General features: G+C 41.6%; 1 protein-coding gene across 1 annotated transcript in view; it reads right to left on the minus strand.

Moving 5' to 3' along the window:
- Positions 1–12,871, minus strand: part of PPM1E (protein phosphatase, Mg2+/Mn2+ dependent 1E) — a 165,525-nt gene that overhangs the window by 17,984 nt on the left and 134,670 nt on the right. Inside the window, exons 2-3 of the mRNA XM_056127539.1 lie at positions 8,408–8,526; positions 153–352 (exon numbers count right to left, since the gene is read on the minus strand). Coding sequence (XP_055983514.1) covers positions 153–352; positions 8,408–8,526 — 319 coding nt within the window. The remainder of the gene's footprint in view (positions 1–152; positions 353–8,407; positions 8,527–12,871) is intronic.

Here is a 12,871-nt window from a genome sequence, read left to right on the forward strand (position 1 = left end):
AGTTCCAGCAAATGTGTGCCCCTCTGCCTCAGTGCCCCTCCGACCTCTCAGAGACACTATGTGAAATATACTAGAAATTTCCTTTCCAAACAGGCCCATGAAGGTGACTGTTTCGTTTCAAATTGTGTTGACGCTTTCCAAGTGCCCTTTACCTCTAGGTTGAAGAGCATGTTAAAGTCAGGAATGCAGACATGTTTGTCCTCCATTTTCCTGCGCATGTTTTTGATGGCATGGATTGATGTCTCATAATAAAGCTGGGGTCTCCTGCGGAGAGGGAAGTCTTTCACCCAGCTGCAGCAAATATCATGTAGTTTGCTGAAGACAGATCGGGCCAATTTCACTGTCTCAATCTCTGTGAAAGAAACACAGAAACCCCCAATGAAGAGCCTGGGAAAACTGCTTTTCACTTGCCTGCTTGGTAAAGACAGAAGTGGGTCACCTTAGTCAAGCTCCTCTTAATAGAAGAAATTCCTCCTTATTGAGAAATGAAACACTGCTGCTAAAGAGAGAAAATGACAAGCTATCTGAAGAAACTCATCAGACAGCAGCTGCCACTAAGATCTCCTTGCCTCGAGGAGAAAAACCTCTGGCCTGGGTTGGATCTGGTTCTATGCTGGATTTTTTTTCCAGGCTGTGAGATGCTATCTCGTTGAGGGTCCTGCTCCCCCTGGGCTGACTGCCACATTATCACCTGGAGAGAAGCCCCCAAATGCCAAAGGCACAATGAGGGCTGAAATATGGTTCAGCACAGTGGCTGAACTGATTAGAATACAAAAAACTATGAAAACATCATATATTTACAAACTACAGGAGTAAGAATTTACCTTGATTATCATTTGTCTTTGTTCTCTCTTCTGATCTCTTCCTTTACCTCCCTCTAGTTCCCTACCTTTTCTCTCCTGTAATTGATCATAATGCAGAAGCAAATGATACATTTTATTTAATATTCATATATTTTGTTGTTGCTGTTTTAGGGGGCCGTACCTGTGGTGTTCAGGACTTATTCCTGGCTCTGTGCTCAGGGATCACTCTTGGCAGGACTTGGGGGACCATATGGAGTTCTGGGAACCAAACCCACATTGGCTGCATGCAAAGTAATCACCCTATCTGCTGTACTATCTCTCTGGCCAAGTATATTTTAACTAAAGGATTTAGTCAATCATTTAGAGACTTCTGTCAGTAAGTTAATAAACACTGATTTAAAATTTTATATATCTTGAAGGAAATAAAAAACCCTTAAATTTTGTCTCTGTGTGTGACCCTGCAAAGAATAAAAGGAGAGGGGCTAGAGAGACCGCTGACCAGGCTGGACAGGCCGGTCTGGGTTCAGTCTTGAGCACCGCTACTGCATGGTTCCCCAAACTCAGCCGGGAGTAACCTTCGAGGACTGAGCAGCAGCTGCCTCCAAACACAGCCAGCTGTGACCCTCAAAACAATAAAAGAAATATAGAAGGTTGGAAAGTCATCTCAAAGGGCTGGATCTAATGCTTTGCATGTGGAAGCCCAGGTTCAATTCCTGGCACTATGTGGGACCCCCCCAAGCTCCGAACAGGAGTAATCTCCCCACAGACTGGGACATGTATAGCACAAAAACAGAAAAGGAATGCATGAAAGGATTCTTTCCTATAAAGTCTGCTACCTGGGCTGGAGCCATCATACAGACAGTAGGGTGCTTGCCTTGCAGGTAGCTGACTTGGGTTCAATCCCCAGCACCCATGTGGTCCCCTGAAGCCTGCCAGGAGTTATCCCTGAGCACAAAGCCAGGAGTAAGCCCTGAGCACCGCTGAGTGTGACCAAAAAACCAAAAAATAAACTAAGTTCTGCTACTTGACCAAACAAATGAACTAGACTTCTGAATCTGACTCATACCCCTCACAGGATGGACAGACAGTGAGTCTGTTAATTAGTGGAACTAAATGGAACGAAAGAGACTGTGTCTCACATTTGTTTATCTGCTCATTTAACTTTTTCTTCTGGAGCCACATTTGGCAGTACTCAGAGACTACGACTGGGTCTGTGCTCGTGTTAATTCCCAGTGGTGCTCAGGGGACCATGAAGTATCAGGGATCAAACCCTGGATTCCTGTATGCAAGTGTTCAGCCTCTTGAGTGTTTTCTCTGGCCCTTCGCATTATTTCCCCCTCTGCAAATTGTCTATTGAGATGCAATATTGAAATAACCTATGGAGGTAGCTCTCCTAAGGTCGGTATTTCAGAGGTTCCTCCTAAAAATTCTTAATTTTTTTTTTCCCTTTACTAAATCAGATAGTGTTTGTAACAGCATGAGAATGTGTGTGCCAGACTGGCAATGGCTATGCAGGCCTCCTTAATCTAGAACACAAATCCCAGTTTAGAGAGACTTTATGTTCGGGAACAGTCTGGAACTTAAGATTCCCTTTTATTTATTTTTATTCTTCTTCACCCTGTCTGCCTCTGTAGTCTGTGATTACACTTATCTATGTTCTTATTCAAAATTCCTTGAAAAAAATAATCTTTCAGTTTATTAGCCTTTCTCATGGTTTGTACTCCCCCCCACCCCCGCCTTATTAATACTAGGTTTAGATAAACCACAGTAACTCTGTTCCCTTAATGTTCCGTAACCGAAAATTAAGGGTACATCTGAAACAGGAAAATGGCACTAATACAACCTGAGAAGGTGTGCACAAGAGGGAAACTGAGGCCAGCAGAAAACCCAAGAGCTTGAGTATTCTGAGAACCTTCTGCAGCCTCCTCTCATTTTTTTTTAAAGCAGCATTTGCCAAGGCTCTTGTAGCCAGAAATTACCTATCTGTACTTTACCACCCATGTGGTCTCTGACTTGGGGTGTACTTTTAACTTTACCTAACAAAGACTTGCAAAACCATTAAGTGAATTCAGAAGAAAGTCTGAGGGAGAGTAAGGTGGGATGAAACAGACAAATAAAAAATAGTAATGATCAGGATGGTGCCTGAATTCCCATATATTGCAAACCCATGGATCATCCGTTGGTTTGAATATCACTCTCATATGACCAGTAAAGTAGCTTACTAGTTACACATAGCTATTTGCATTTAACTGAAATTAGATTTAAAATTTATCTTTTGGATCACATTAGCTCTGTTTCAGTGCTCATATGAACTACATGTGGCTAAAAGCTACCGGAGTGGTTAATGCAGGGAGAGAAAATATTAAACTGACTAGTGGAAGTGGCATCAACTTTGAGAATAAACCTCTAGACTGTTCCACTGTCCCTCTGTCAGTTGTTCCTGCCCTTCTGTTCCTACCACACTTTGTCATCTATTAATGCAGTACTCCACACTCTGTCGTAATAACTTTTCTTTATGGAGGGTCACACCTGGCAGTGATCCAGGGTGGCTCATCAAATCTGGGAAACCCTCGTGTCGGACACAGGACCCAGCATCCCACATGCTTCTGCAGCCCACAGAGCTCTGAGACCTAACATAGCTCTATCCCTGGGCCCTCAATGGATACTGTATATGGTTCGCTGCTATATTCTATGTCTCTAGAATATTACACAAAGAGAACAAACTATCTGGATGCGAGGTGTTTCTACAATCCACACTCTTCATGTCTGAGACTGCATATATTGTCTTAATTGTTTTAGCCATACTACAGTGTCTGGAAGACAGAAGGGACTTAATCAATGTTTATGAATAACTTAATATGTAAGCTATTATATAAACTAAATATCCACAAAAATATTAAAAGATTTGTAACCTCAGTTGTCTATTCTGCTTTGCTAACCTATTTCTGTAATGATGCTATAACTCTTTTCAAATGTTTATAATTTTTTAATATGTTTAAACACCAGGCAACTAGTTTTTCCACCTATTATTCATAATTCTAAAAGATAAAGGGCCAAGGATGTGGCTCACTGGAAGAGCACATGCCTAGTAAATGTGAGACCCAGGGTTCAATGCCAGTATGGAAAAATAAAAACATCAGTGGGGGGTTTGACATATTTTTGTTCCAGATGAACCTGCCCATTATACCTTGCCAAGATTGGGTGGGTGGGTGGGTGCGTAGGTGGGGGAAGGTGAGGCTCCATTGCTGTTGTCTAAGGGAAGACAATTAATTTATAGAGTAATGGGAGGAAATGACAACTAAACAAATTAACTTTTCCTATAGAATCATATCCAGGAGCAAGTCATAATTCTGCAGTAATTTAAATCCTTTATATATTGCTCAACAGAGTTTTAACATGGGTCCTTTCTTTTTCTTAATTCATTCTTATTTGGTCTTTTTTTCTATTTGAGTCAGAACTTTGTTTTAATCTGTTGTTTGCCACCTAGCAAACATCCCTTTCTACCAAAAAAAAAAACCAATTTCCTTCTCTATATTCAATCTCTGTGCATCTAGGGGTAAAACATGTGATTCGTATCTAGGCAATTAGAGAATCACATTCCTCTGGTCACAGTGATTGGTTCAGGAATTGGATAAACCGAGCTGAGCTGATTCAAGTGAATCCTGTGACTTGGGTAAGAGCAACTGAGTAAAGTTACTCTTCTTTTCCTGCTTGATTTGAACCTGGGCAGCTGAAGACCTGGTGCTCCTAGCAGTCATCTTGCCAACACATGGAGCCTGAAAACAAATCAGAATGAGAGTACAGATGAGAGATGAAGAAAAGCCAGACTCTTATGGCACATGCCAGTGTTATATGACATCATGTGATGAAGCCTTGAACACCTCATTAGTCTTACCTTGAAAAGCAGTCAATAATTCTGTTTTGCTGAAGCCACTATGAGCAGTGTTAGTGGTCACTTACAACCAGAAAATCCTGAGTGTACATACATTAACATAAATGCAATATTTTTGGTTTGAAACAAGCATTGTTCTACAGTGACCAGAGCATATCCACCCAGTTCTACTTTTCAGAGTATACTTTTAAAAGTAGGAGTGGATATTATAGGTATCAAATGCACTTTCTTTGGGAAGTGTTTTCTTTTTATCTCTGATCTTACAATCTATAATCTATAATGTATTATGCCAATAAACTTCCAAATAATTTTGTTTTCTTCCCCTGCTGTTTCCCTATCACAGGCTAAGGATATGGCAGGCCCTAAATGAAATACTCATCGAATAAATTTGATCATTATATTCAATCTACAATGATTTCATTAAAGACTTTTTTATGCTGGAGCCAGGAAATAGTACAGGGCCTGTACCTGATCCTGGTTTCATCCCCAGAATCACCTGGCCCCTCAGCACCACGAGGGCTGCCCGCTGGGCCAAGCAGCACCTCATCTTTGGGCCTTAGCACTAAACTGCCAGCCTGATTGGCTGAAAATTATCAAGAAGGGTCCCCCAGATCCCCGAACACCCCTTGGGAGTCACACAAAAAAAGATTTTTTTCACACTATTAATATTTATTTGTATGTTTACTGGTCTTAAGTATGTTTTAGTGATTATATTATGCAAGATTTCCTTCTTGTCTTTATGACTTGGTGTTTCATTTATTTGGGGGGGGAGGGCGGGCAGCTTTGTGGCCACACCTGACAGTGCCCAGGCTAACTGTTGGTTCTGTGTGGTACTCAGGGCAGTGGGCAGAGAGGGGTCATATAAATTGCTAAGGCTTGAACCCTGGTCACCCATATGCAAGGCCAACGCCCTATCCACTGTACTATCTTCCGGTCCCAACCAGAAATTTATCTTAAAAGGCACTGGAATGATCAGTTTTGGGTTGTTCACTTGTGGAATTACCTCTTTTCGTCCTTTAGAGAAGATGGTTCCTTGACAATTTTCTCAATCGCTTTCTTCTTCTCAGGTAAAGTTTGTTAATTTATATTTTTCTAGAAAATATCCAGGTTTTCAAATTCATTTACACAAAATTCTCATAATTCTCTTTATTTCCTCTACATTAGCGATAATTTTCCCTTTCTTGTTTTTAATTTTTTACATTGGAATATTTCTCTCTCTTTTTTTGGGGGGGAGGGGTTCTTGGGTCACAACCAGCGATGCTCAGGGGTTATTCCTGGCTTTGTGCTCAGGAATTACTCCTGGCGGTGCCTGGGGACCATATGGGATGCCAGGGACTGAACTCAGATTGGCCAGGCTATGTGCAAGGCAAACACCCTACCCGCTGTACTATCGCTCTGGCCTCTACATTGGAATATTTCAAATTGGTTTCAAACTGTCTAGACAGGAATTATATCTGATAAACTAATGTGTCCTAACAGATATACAAGGTCACTTAGCAAACACTATGAGAGATGATGTAAACGTCAAAGGAATTTTAAGTTAGGATTTTTTGGGGGGAGGGGAGGCACATCCAGCCATACTCTGGGCTTACTCCTATCTGCACTCAGGAATCACTCCTGGCAGTGCTTGGGGGATGCCATGGATTGAACCCAGGTTGGGTGCATGCAAGGCAAATGCCCTACCCCCTGTACTATTGCTCCAGCCCCTAGGAATGTTTTAAAAGTCTGATTTAGGAAACAATTAAGCTAACAAGCTAATACAGCATTTCCTGAAATTCCTTGTGCAGCTTTCACTTCTTTGGTAAAATAGATTAAGGACTTCTAAACGGTTTACAGTTATAATAGATCTTTCTGAACCAGCAGCAATGACATAGAAACCTACATAGGTAAACCTTGGAAAAATACAGTCACAATGACCAAGAATATCCACCAGTTGGAAAATGGGCACTGGTGGAGGGATGGGTATTTGATTATTGCATAATTGAAATCCAAGCACAAAAATTTGTAAGTCTACAACTGTACCTCATGGTGTCTCACTAACAAAAATTAAAAAAAAAAAGAATATCCACCAGAAGAAAAATCCCTTCAGGGCTGGTCACCCAAGTAGTAGAGCAGTTGTCTAGCATGTCTGAGTCCCGAGTCCCATCCCTGGCACCTCACTGCCCACCCTGTGCACCTGTGCTTCAACTGCAGCCTGCGGAGTGTGGTCCCTAAAAAAAATCAAAAGAAAAGAAAAACCCTATGTTCCAAGTTCATTGTGTTAGGGGGAGTCAGGAAATTCTTGCAAAGTCCACACTCTGGGAAACGGCTTCAATTCTGCTAGGTTAAGTAGTCTTTTGCATGGTGATGTACAGAACACTAACACAGAAATAATTGCTGCTTGGAAAGGAAAAATAAAATTGAAAAAGGATGAGAAGAAAATTGTCCTAAGGTAGCAGTCCGCCCCCTCACAGCTGTACGTGACTCATCAGTCGTTAATGTCACTGTATGAGCTGCAGCTGAGTCAGCCGCCACGCTGCCCTGGCTGCACCAGGCAAAACGTCACCACCCTCAGGCTCTCGGCCCGGGCTCTGACCCCAGGCCTCGGCACCACAGGCAAGGCCAGTGCTGTGGAGCAGGATCCAGCCAGCCGGACTCCGGGACAATTCTCTCCCTGTGAATCAATTACTCTCGCTAAAACCAAGCAGAGGAACTGCTTCCTTGCCAATTTTCTGTCAAAAAATGGCCTAGAGAAATAATGGAAAAACAAGGCTGTTTACTTCTATCTGTCTCACATTCTCTGAAACCGAGCTACTCGGATTCATTAATAGATGCTTTGCTCCTTGTGAACCAGGTCTAAAGGCAAAAAGCTTAAAATAGAACAGAATGAGATATTGAAATTCCTTCATTTTGAGAAGCAATTCCCTAACTTTTACAGAAGTCAGTATTTCTTCTTAAATGGACAAATATGTAAAGCCTGACACATGAAGAAATATGGCTTCTTTAATAGAAGTCTCACAATTTGCATAGAAATAAGAATAACCATGATCACTGCAAATACCATAAAAGGTTTTAATTATTGGCTGATACAAATTTCATAAAATTAATAAGAGAGTTTTATTACAAATGATTGATACGTTTCTGTTCGGGAGCCCACACCCAGCAGTGCTCAGGGGTGCACTGGGGGTGCTTGGGACTGTGAGATGCCAAGGCTTCAGCTCCCACTGCCTGCATGCAAAGGATGAGACAACCATAAGCCAGCTCCCCAACTTAACTGGGTTTTTAAATGAAACTAAAAAGTTTCTTCCTTTCTTTTCGGTGTCAGAGACCAAAAGCAGGGCCTCACACATGCAAGGTACACACGGTCTAGGGACGAGCCACGTTCCTGGTGCCAGGCTAAGAATTTTAAGTAGGTTTTGCTAAAATGCTCTCTCCCTTCACTCACCTTTTCTTTCCTGTCTTCTCATTTCTCACTTTCCTCTGTTTATCTAGTTCTTATTTATGCTCATGTCCTGTCAGTCTCCTACTCCGTATCCCTTTATGTTTTCTAAACTTAGATGTAGCTTTCCCTTCTTTCCTTCTATAGTTTTTTTGTTGCACTGTTTTCTTGTGATCACTACTAAATCGGCCAGTGAACAAACAGTAATTAGGTTGAGAATTATGCAGGCATTTTCTGTGGCTTCCTAGAGAAGAAAACTTTTATACTGGACAAATAACATAGACAGGTACGTACCCACTGTCCCTTCTGTGCCATCTGTTTCTTTTGAGATGTAATGTGCAGACAGATCACTCTGAAGGACTTCATCTGATGTGGCTCTAGCTAAAGCAGCAGCCAAAAAGGAAGGGCAATTACTGAAAGAGAAAAAACCAAAAGCCTATTTTCAGCAAGAATTAGGAAACATTACATTAACATTATTAACCTTGGGGCCAGAGAGACCATCCAGCGGGCAAAGTGCTTGTCTTTTGAGTGGCCGACCCAGGTTGGCCCCCTGCATCCCATGTGGTCCCCTAAAGTCCCATCAGGAATGATCCTTGAGAGCAGAGCCAGGAGTAAGCCCTGAGCACTGCTGGGTGTGGCCCCAAAACAAAAGCAAAACATTAACCTTGTCTCGAAACAAAATTGCACTTTAGATAATAAGTAGCACATTCTTTACCAAGTGAATATTATTGGCTAGTCACTCTGATAGCCACTGGGTATATCATGTGAATAAAACACTCACATGGTCCCGGACATAATCGGGACATAACTGTTAGAGAACAGTATGGATCACTGAAAACTGGGATGTTTTATGATGAGTGGTTAGGCAGAACTGGTTATTGCTATCTTGAAGGTTAAGACTCAAACTTGAGAGGAAGTAAAGAACAGACTGGGGAAGGAACCATAACATGAAATTACTTAATTAAAATTTACCGGGGCCAGAGAGTGAGTATAGTACATAAGGCATTTCCTTGCATGGGGCCAACTGGGGTTAGATCACTAGCACCCAACAGGTCCTCAGACAGGACCTTTTCCCTGATTAGAGCCATGAGTACCCCCTGAGCACTGGAAGATGTGGCCCAAATGCCCCCACTCCCCCACACAATTTTTTAAATACTTAAAATGTTTATCAGTGGGGCTGGAGCGATAGTATAGCAGGTAGAGGGTTTGACTTGCATGTAGCCGGCTCAGGTTCGACCCTCGACTTCCCATAAGGTCCCCCAAGCACCGCCAGGAGTAATTCCTGAGTGCAGAGCCAGGAGTAACCCTTAAGCATCGCTGGGTGTGACCCAAAAAAGTTTAGTAGGGTAAGTTTTATAAAGGAAACAAACAGGATAAAGTGACCAAGAATAAAAGATAGGGAGGGGTACTAATGTGGAACGATCAGGAGCGCCATTCCTTGAAAGGTGAGAAATAGTCAGTTACGTGGGAGTAAGGAAGTTGGGAGAGAATATGTCAAATGGAGAAAATATCCTATAGAAAAACCCTTTCTAAAGGCTACAGTTAAACAGGCCAGGGAATCAGTCAAGGGGATAAGCCAATGGATCTCTGAACCTTTGGGCCACAGTAGCACTGTAGCACTGTCCTCCCATTGTTCATCGATTTGCTCTAGCGGGCCCAGTAACGTGTCCATTGTGACACTTTTCATTACTGTGTTTGGCATATCGAATACATCACGGGTAGCTTGCCAGGCTTTGCTGTGCGGGTGAGATACTCTCGGTAGCTTGCCGGGCCCTCTGAGAGGAGCGGAGGAATTGAACCTGGCTTGGCTGGGCTGGTGGCTTGCAAGGCAAACGCCCTACCGCTGTGCTATCTCTCCAGCCCTTGTGCCACAGTAAGGAATTTATATTTCATTTAGAGTGTAATGGAAAGTAAGAATTATCAGCATGGTGGCCTTTTTTTTCAGTCTGGAGAAGTCTGTGTTCTCTCTTAGAGGTTTTTTTTGTTAACTCTTTCTCTCTGTCTCTCTGTCTCTCTCTGTCTCTCTCTCTCTCTCTAAATTTTCACATTTCTCTAAGCAAATTTCTTATTTCACTTTTTAAAAATGTGAACAAAGGTCCAAAGAGATAGTGCAATAGGCAAGGCATTGGTCTTGCATGCAATTAATGCAGTTAATTGTGGCTTGAATCCCCAGAATCTCCTATGCCAAAAGTAATCCCTGAACACAGAACCAGGACGTATACCAATTATTGCTGTGTATTGTGCAAAAAAAAAAAAAGAAAATATAAAAATAAAATTGTGAGCAAGAAACTAGTATAATCAGATATATTAATTAAAACATCATTTAGGAGCCAGAAAGGTAATATCCATGTGGTCCCTGAGCACTACCAGGAGTGATTCCTGAGCACAGAGCCTGGTTACCCTGAGCATGCCAGGTGTGCCTCCCACCCTCAAGACGGCAAAACAAAAATAATAAAATAATGCTTATGGAGCCAAGACTACTTGAAGGGCTGTAATGCATGCTTTGCATGTGAAAATCCTGGGTTCAATAGATCTCTAGCACCTCACAGTTCTCTGAGCACCACTGTAAGTTAACCCTGAGTACTAAAAAGGAATTAACTCATAAGCCACACTGGCTATGACCAAAAGTAAAATCAAATATTACTTTGACAAAGTAGATAGAGTGTTAATTAGAATTCATCTGCCTCACAGGCATTGGGAGGGTGGGGGGGGGGTTATTGGGGTTCTTCGTGGTGAAAAATAAGTATTGGTAAAGGGAAATGTATTTGATATTTGCATGACCGAAACTTAAACCTGAAAGCTTTGTAACTTTCCCCACAGTAATTCAATAAATAAATAAATTTTTAAAAATATTACTTTGACAGTGAAAGATATGGGCTAGTGATAGAGCAAATATGTTGCTTGTAGAGGTCCCTGGGTTTAATCCCTGGTACTTAAAACACACACACACACGCACACACACACACACACACACACACACACACACACACACACTTTATTATATCAAAAGAAATTAGGAGGAGTAAGAATGGAGGCAGGCAGACAATAAGGATATGAATTGTAATCCTGGTGATATTTTTTAAATTATATTTTTGGGGCCAGCATGTAGCATGCTTGCCTTGTGCACAGCCAACCCAGATTTAATCCCCAGCATCCCATATGGTCCCACAAGTCTGCCAGAGTGACCCCTGAGCACAGAGCTAGCAGTAAACTTTGAGCACCACCAGGTGTGGCCCAAAAACTAAAAACAGACCTCAAAAAAAAGGTATATTTTGGAGAAAGAAAATATAAAAGTTGCTGGTAACTAAATGTTGAGGTAAGAGAGAGAAAAGAATTAAGGCTGGATTGTAGTTCAAACAACTAGGTGAAAAATGGCACCCAGATGAAGAAAGGTGGAGAACAGTTTTGTGGGGAAAAAAGGGGTGAAAAAGAAAAGCTCAAGTGAACATGTCAAGCTGGGAACATCAAGTATTCTAGAGGAGGTGTTAAGTGATTAATTAGATTTTCTGGTGGAGAGGCTTGGATATGCTAGAAAATTTAGCGGTCATGGATATCCAGATGGGCATTTAAAATGACACGGAATAGATAACATGGGGAGAAAACATAAAATAATATGGAAAAGTGACTTAAAGTATTTTCCTTCTTTTTGGAATTGGAACTTTACATTTTATAATATGCTGGGTACTACTGGGGAAGGAAGTTAATTTGTCTCATTAGTCACTGAATTTTCAAATCCATACTTAACTGGGACAGGGATAGCATGCAGTGGTGGAGTGCATGCCCTATATGTAGCAGGCCCTGAGTTGACCCAGCACTGCAAAAAGGGTGGGGTGAGGGGGGTATGGAAAACAGAAAAAGGAAGAAAGGTAGGTAGGGAGGGAGGGAGGGAGGTAAGTTGTATTCAAAATGCAAATCAGAAGCACCATGAGCTATCACCACACTCCTGGGAAAGTGTTCTATATAAGAGACTGGAAACGAGAGTTGGCAAGAGAGTGGAGAAAAAGGTACAGTGGTGATGGGAATGCAAATTGATAGTCTCTATGGAAAACAAGAGGAAAATTCCGTACAAAACTAAAACTGAAAAGTCCATATGATCCAGCAATACTCCTTTGGATAAAAAGGGCATTTATCCAAAGGATATTAAAACACTAAGTCAAAAGTATATCTGCATCTCTCTATTCATTGCAGCATTATTTACAGTAGCTAAAACACGGAATCAACCAAAGAAAAGACCCAGTGAAGGATCATTGGGTAAACAAGTTGTAATATATAATATATATATATACATATATACACACACACACATATATATACACACACATACATACACGTTCAAAGCAGACATAAAAAATAAGTCATTTTTAAAAAGATGAAATCATGCATTTCTCATCATGGGTGGTACAAGATATGACTGTACTGAGCAAAATAAGTTAGGGCACAATTTTATTATTTATTATTTATTTGGAGGGGGGACTACGCCCCAGAGTTCTCAGGAGCAATTTCTGGCCCTGTATCCAGAAGACCATATATTTGAACTCCAGCTGAACAGGGTCACAGCTGCAGCAGGCTGCATGCAAAATGAGTGCCTTACCTACTCTGACCCCAGGAAGTGGTTCTAAGTGACTTTAAGTTACCAGATTTCTTTCATATGTGGAATATAAATAATCAAAGCAGACAGATAAAAACACAGTAAAACTGACTGGCTTTGGGGAGCTGGAGGATGTTGAGCCAGGACTTATTCCTGGTTCTGTGCTCAGG

The sequence above is a fragment of the Sorex fumeus genome, unplaced genomic scaffold (genome assembly GCF_029834395.1).
Source record: "Sorex fumeus unplaced genomic scaffold, SorFum_2.1 ptg000063l, whole genome shotgun sequence".
NCBI classification, from domain to species: domain Eukaryota; kingdom Metazoa; phylum Chordata; class Mammalia; order Eulipotyphla; family Soricidae; genus Sorex; species Sorex fumeus.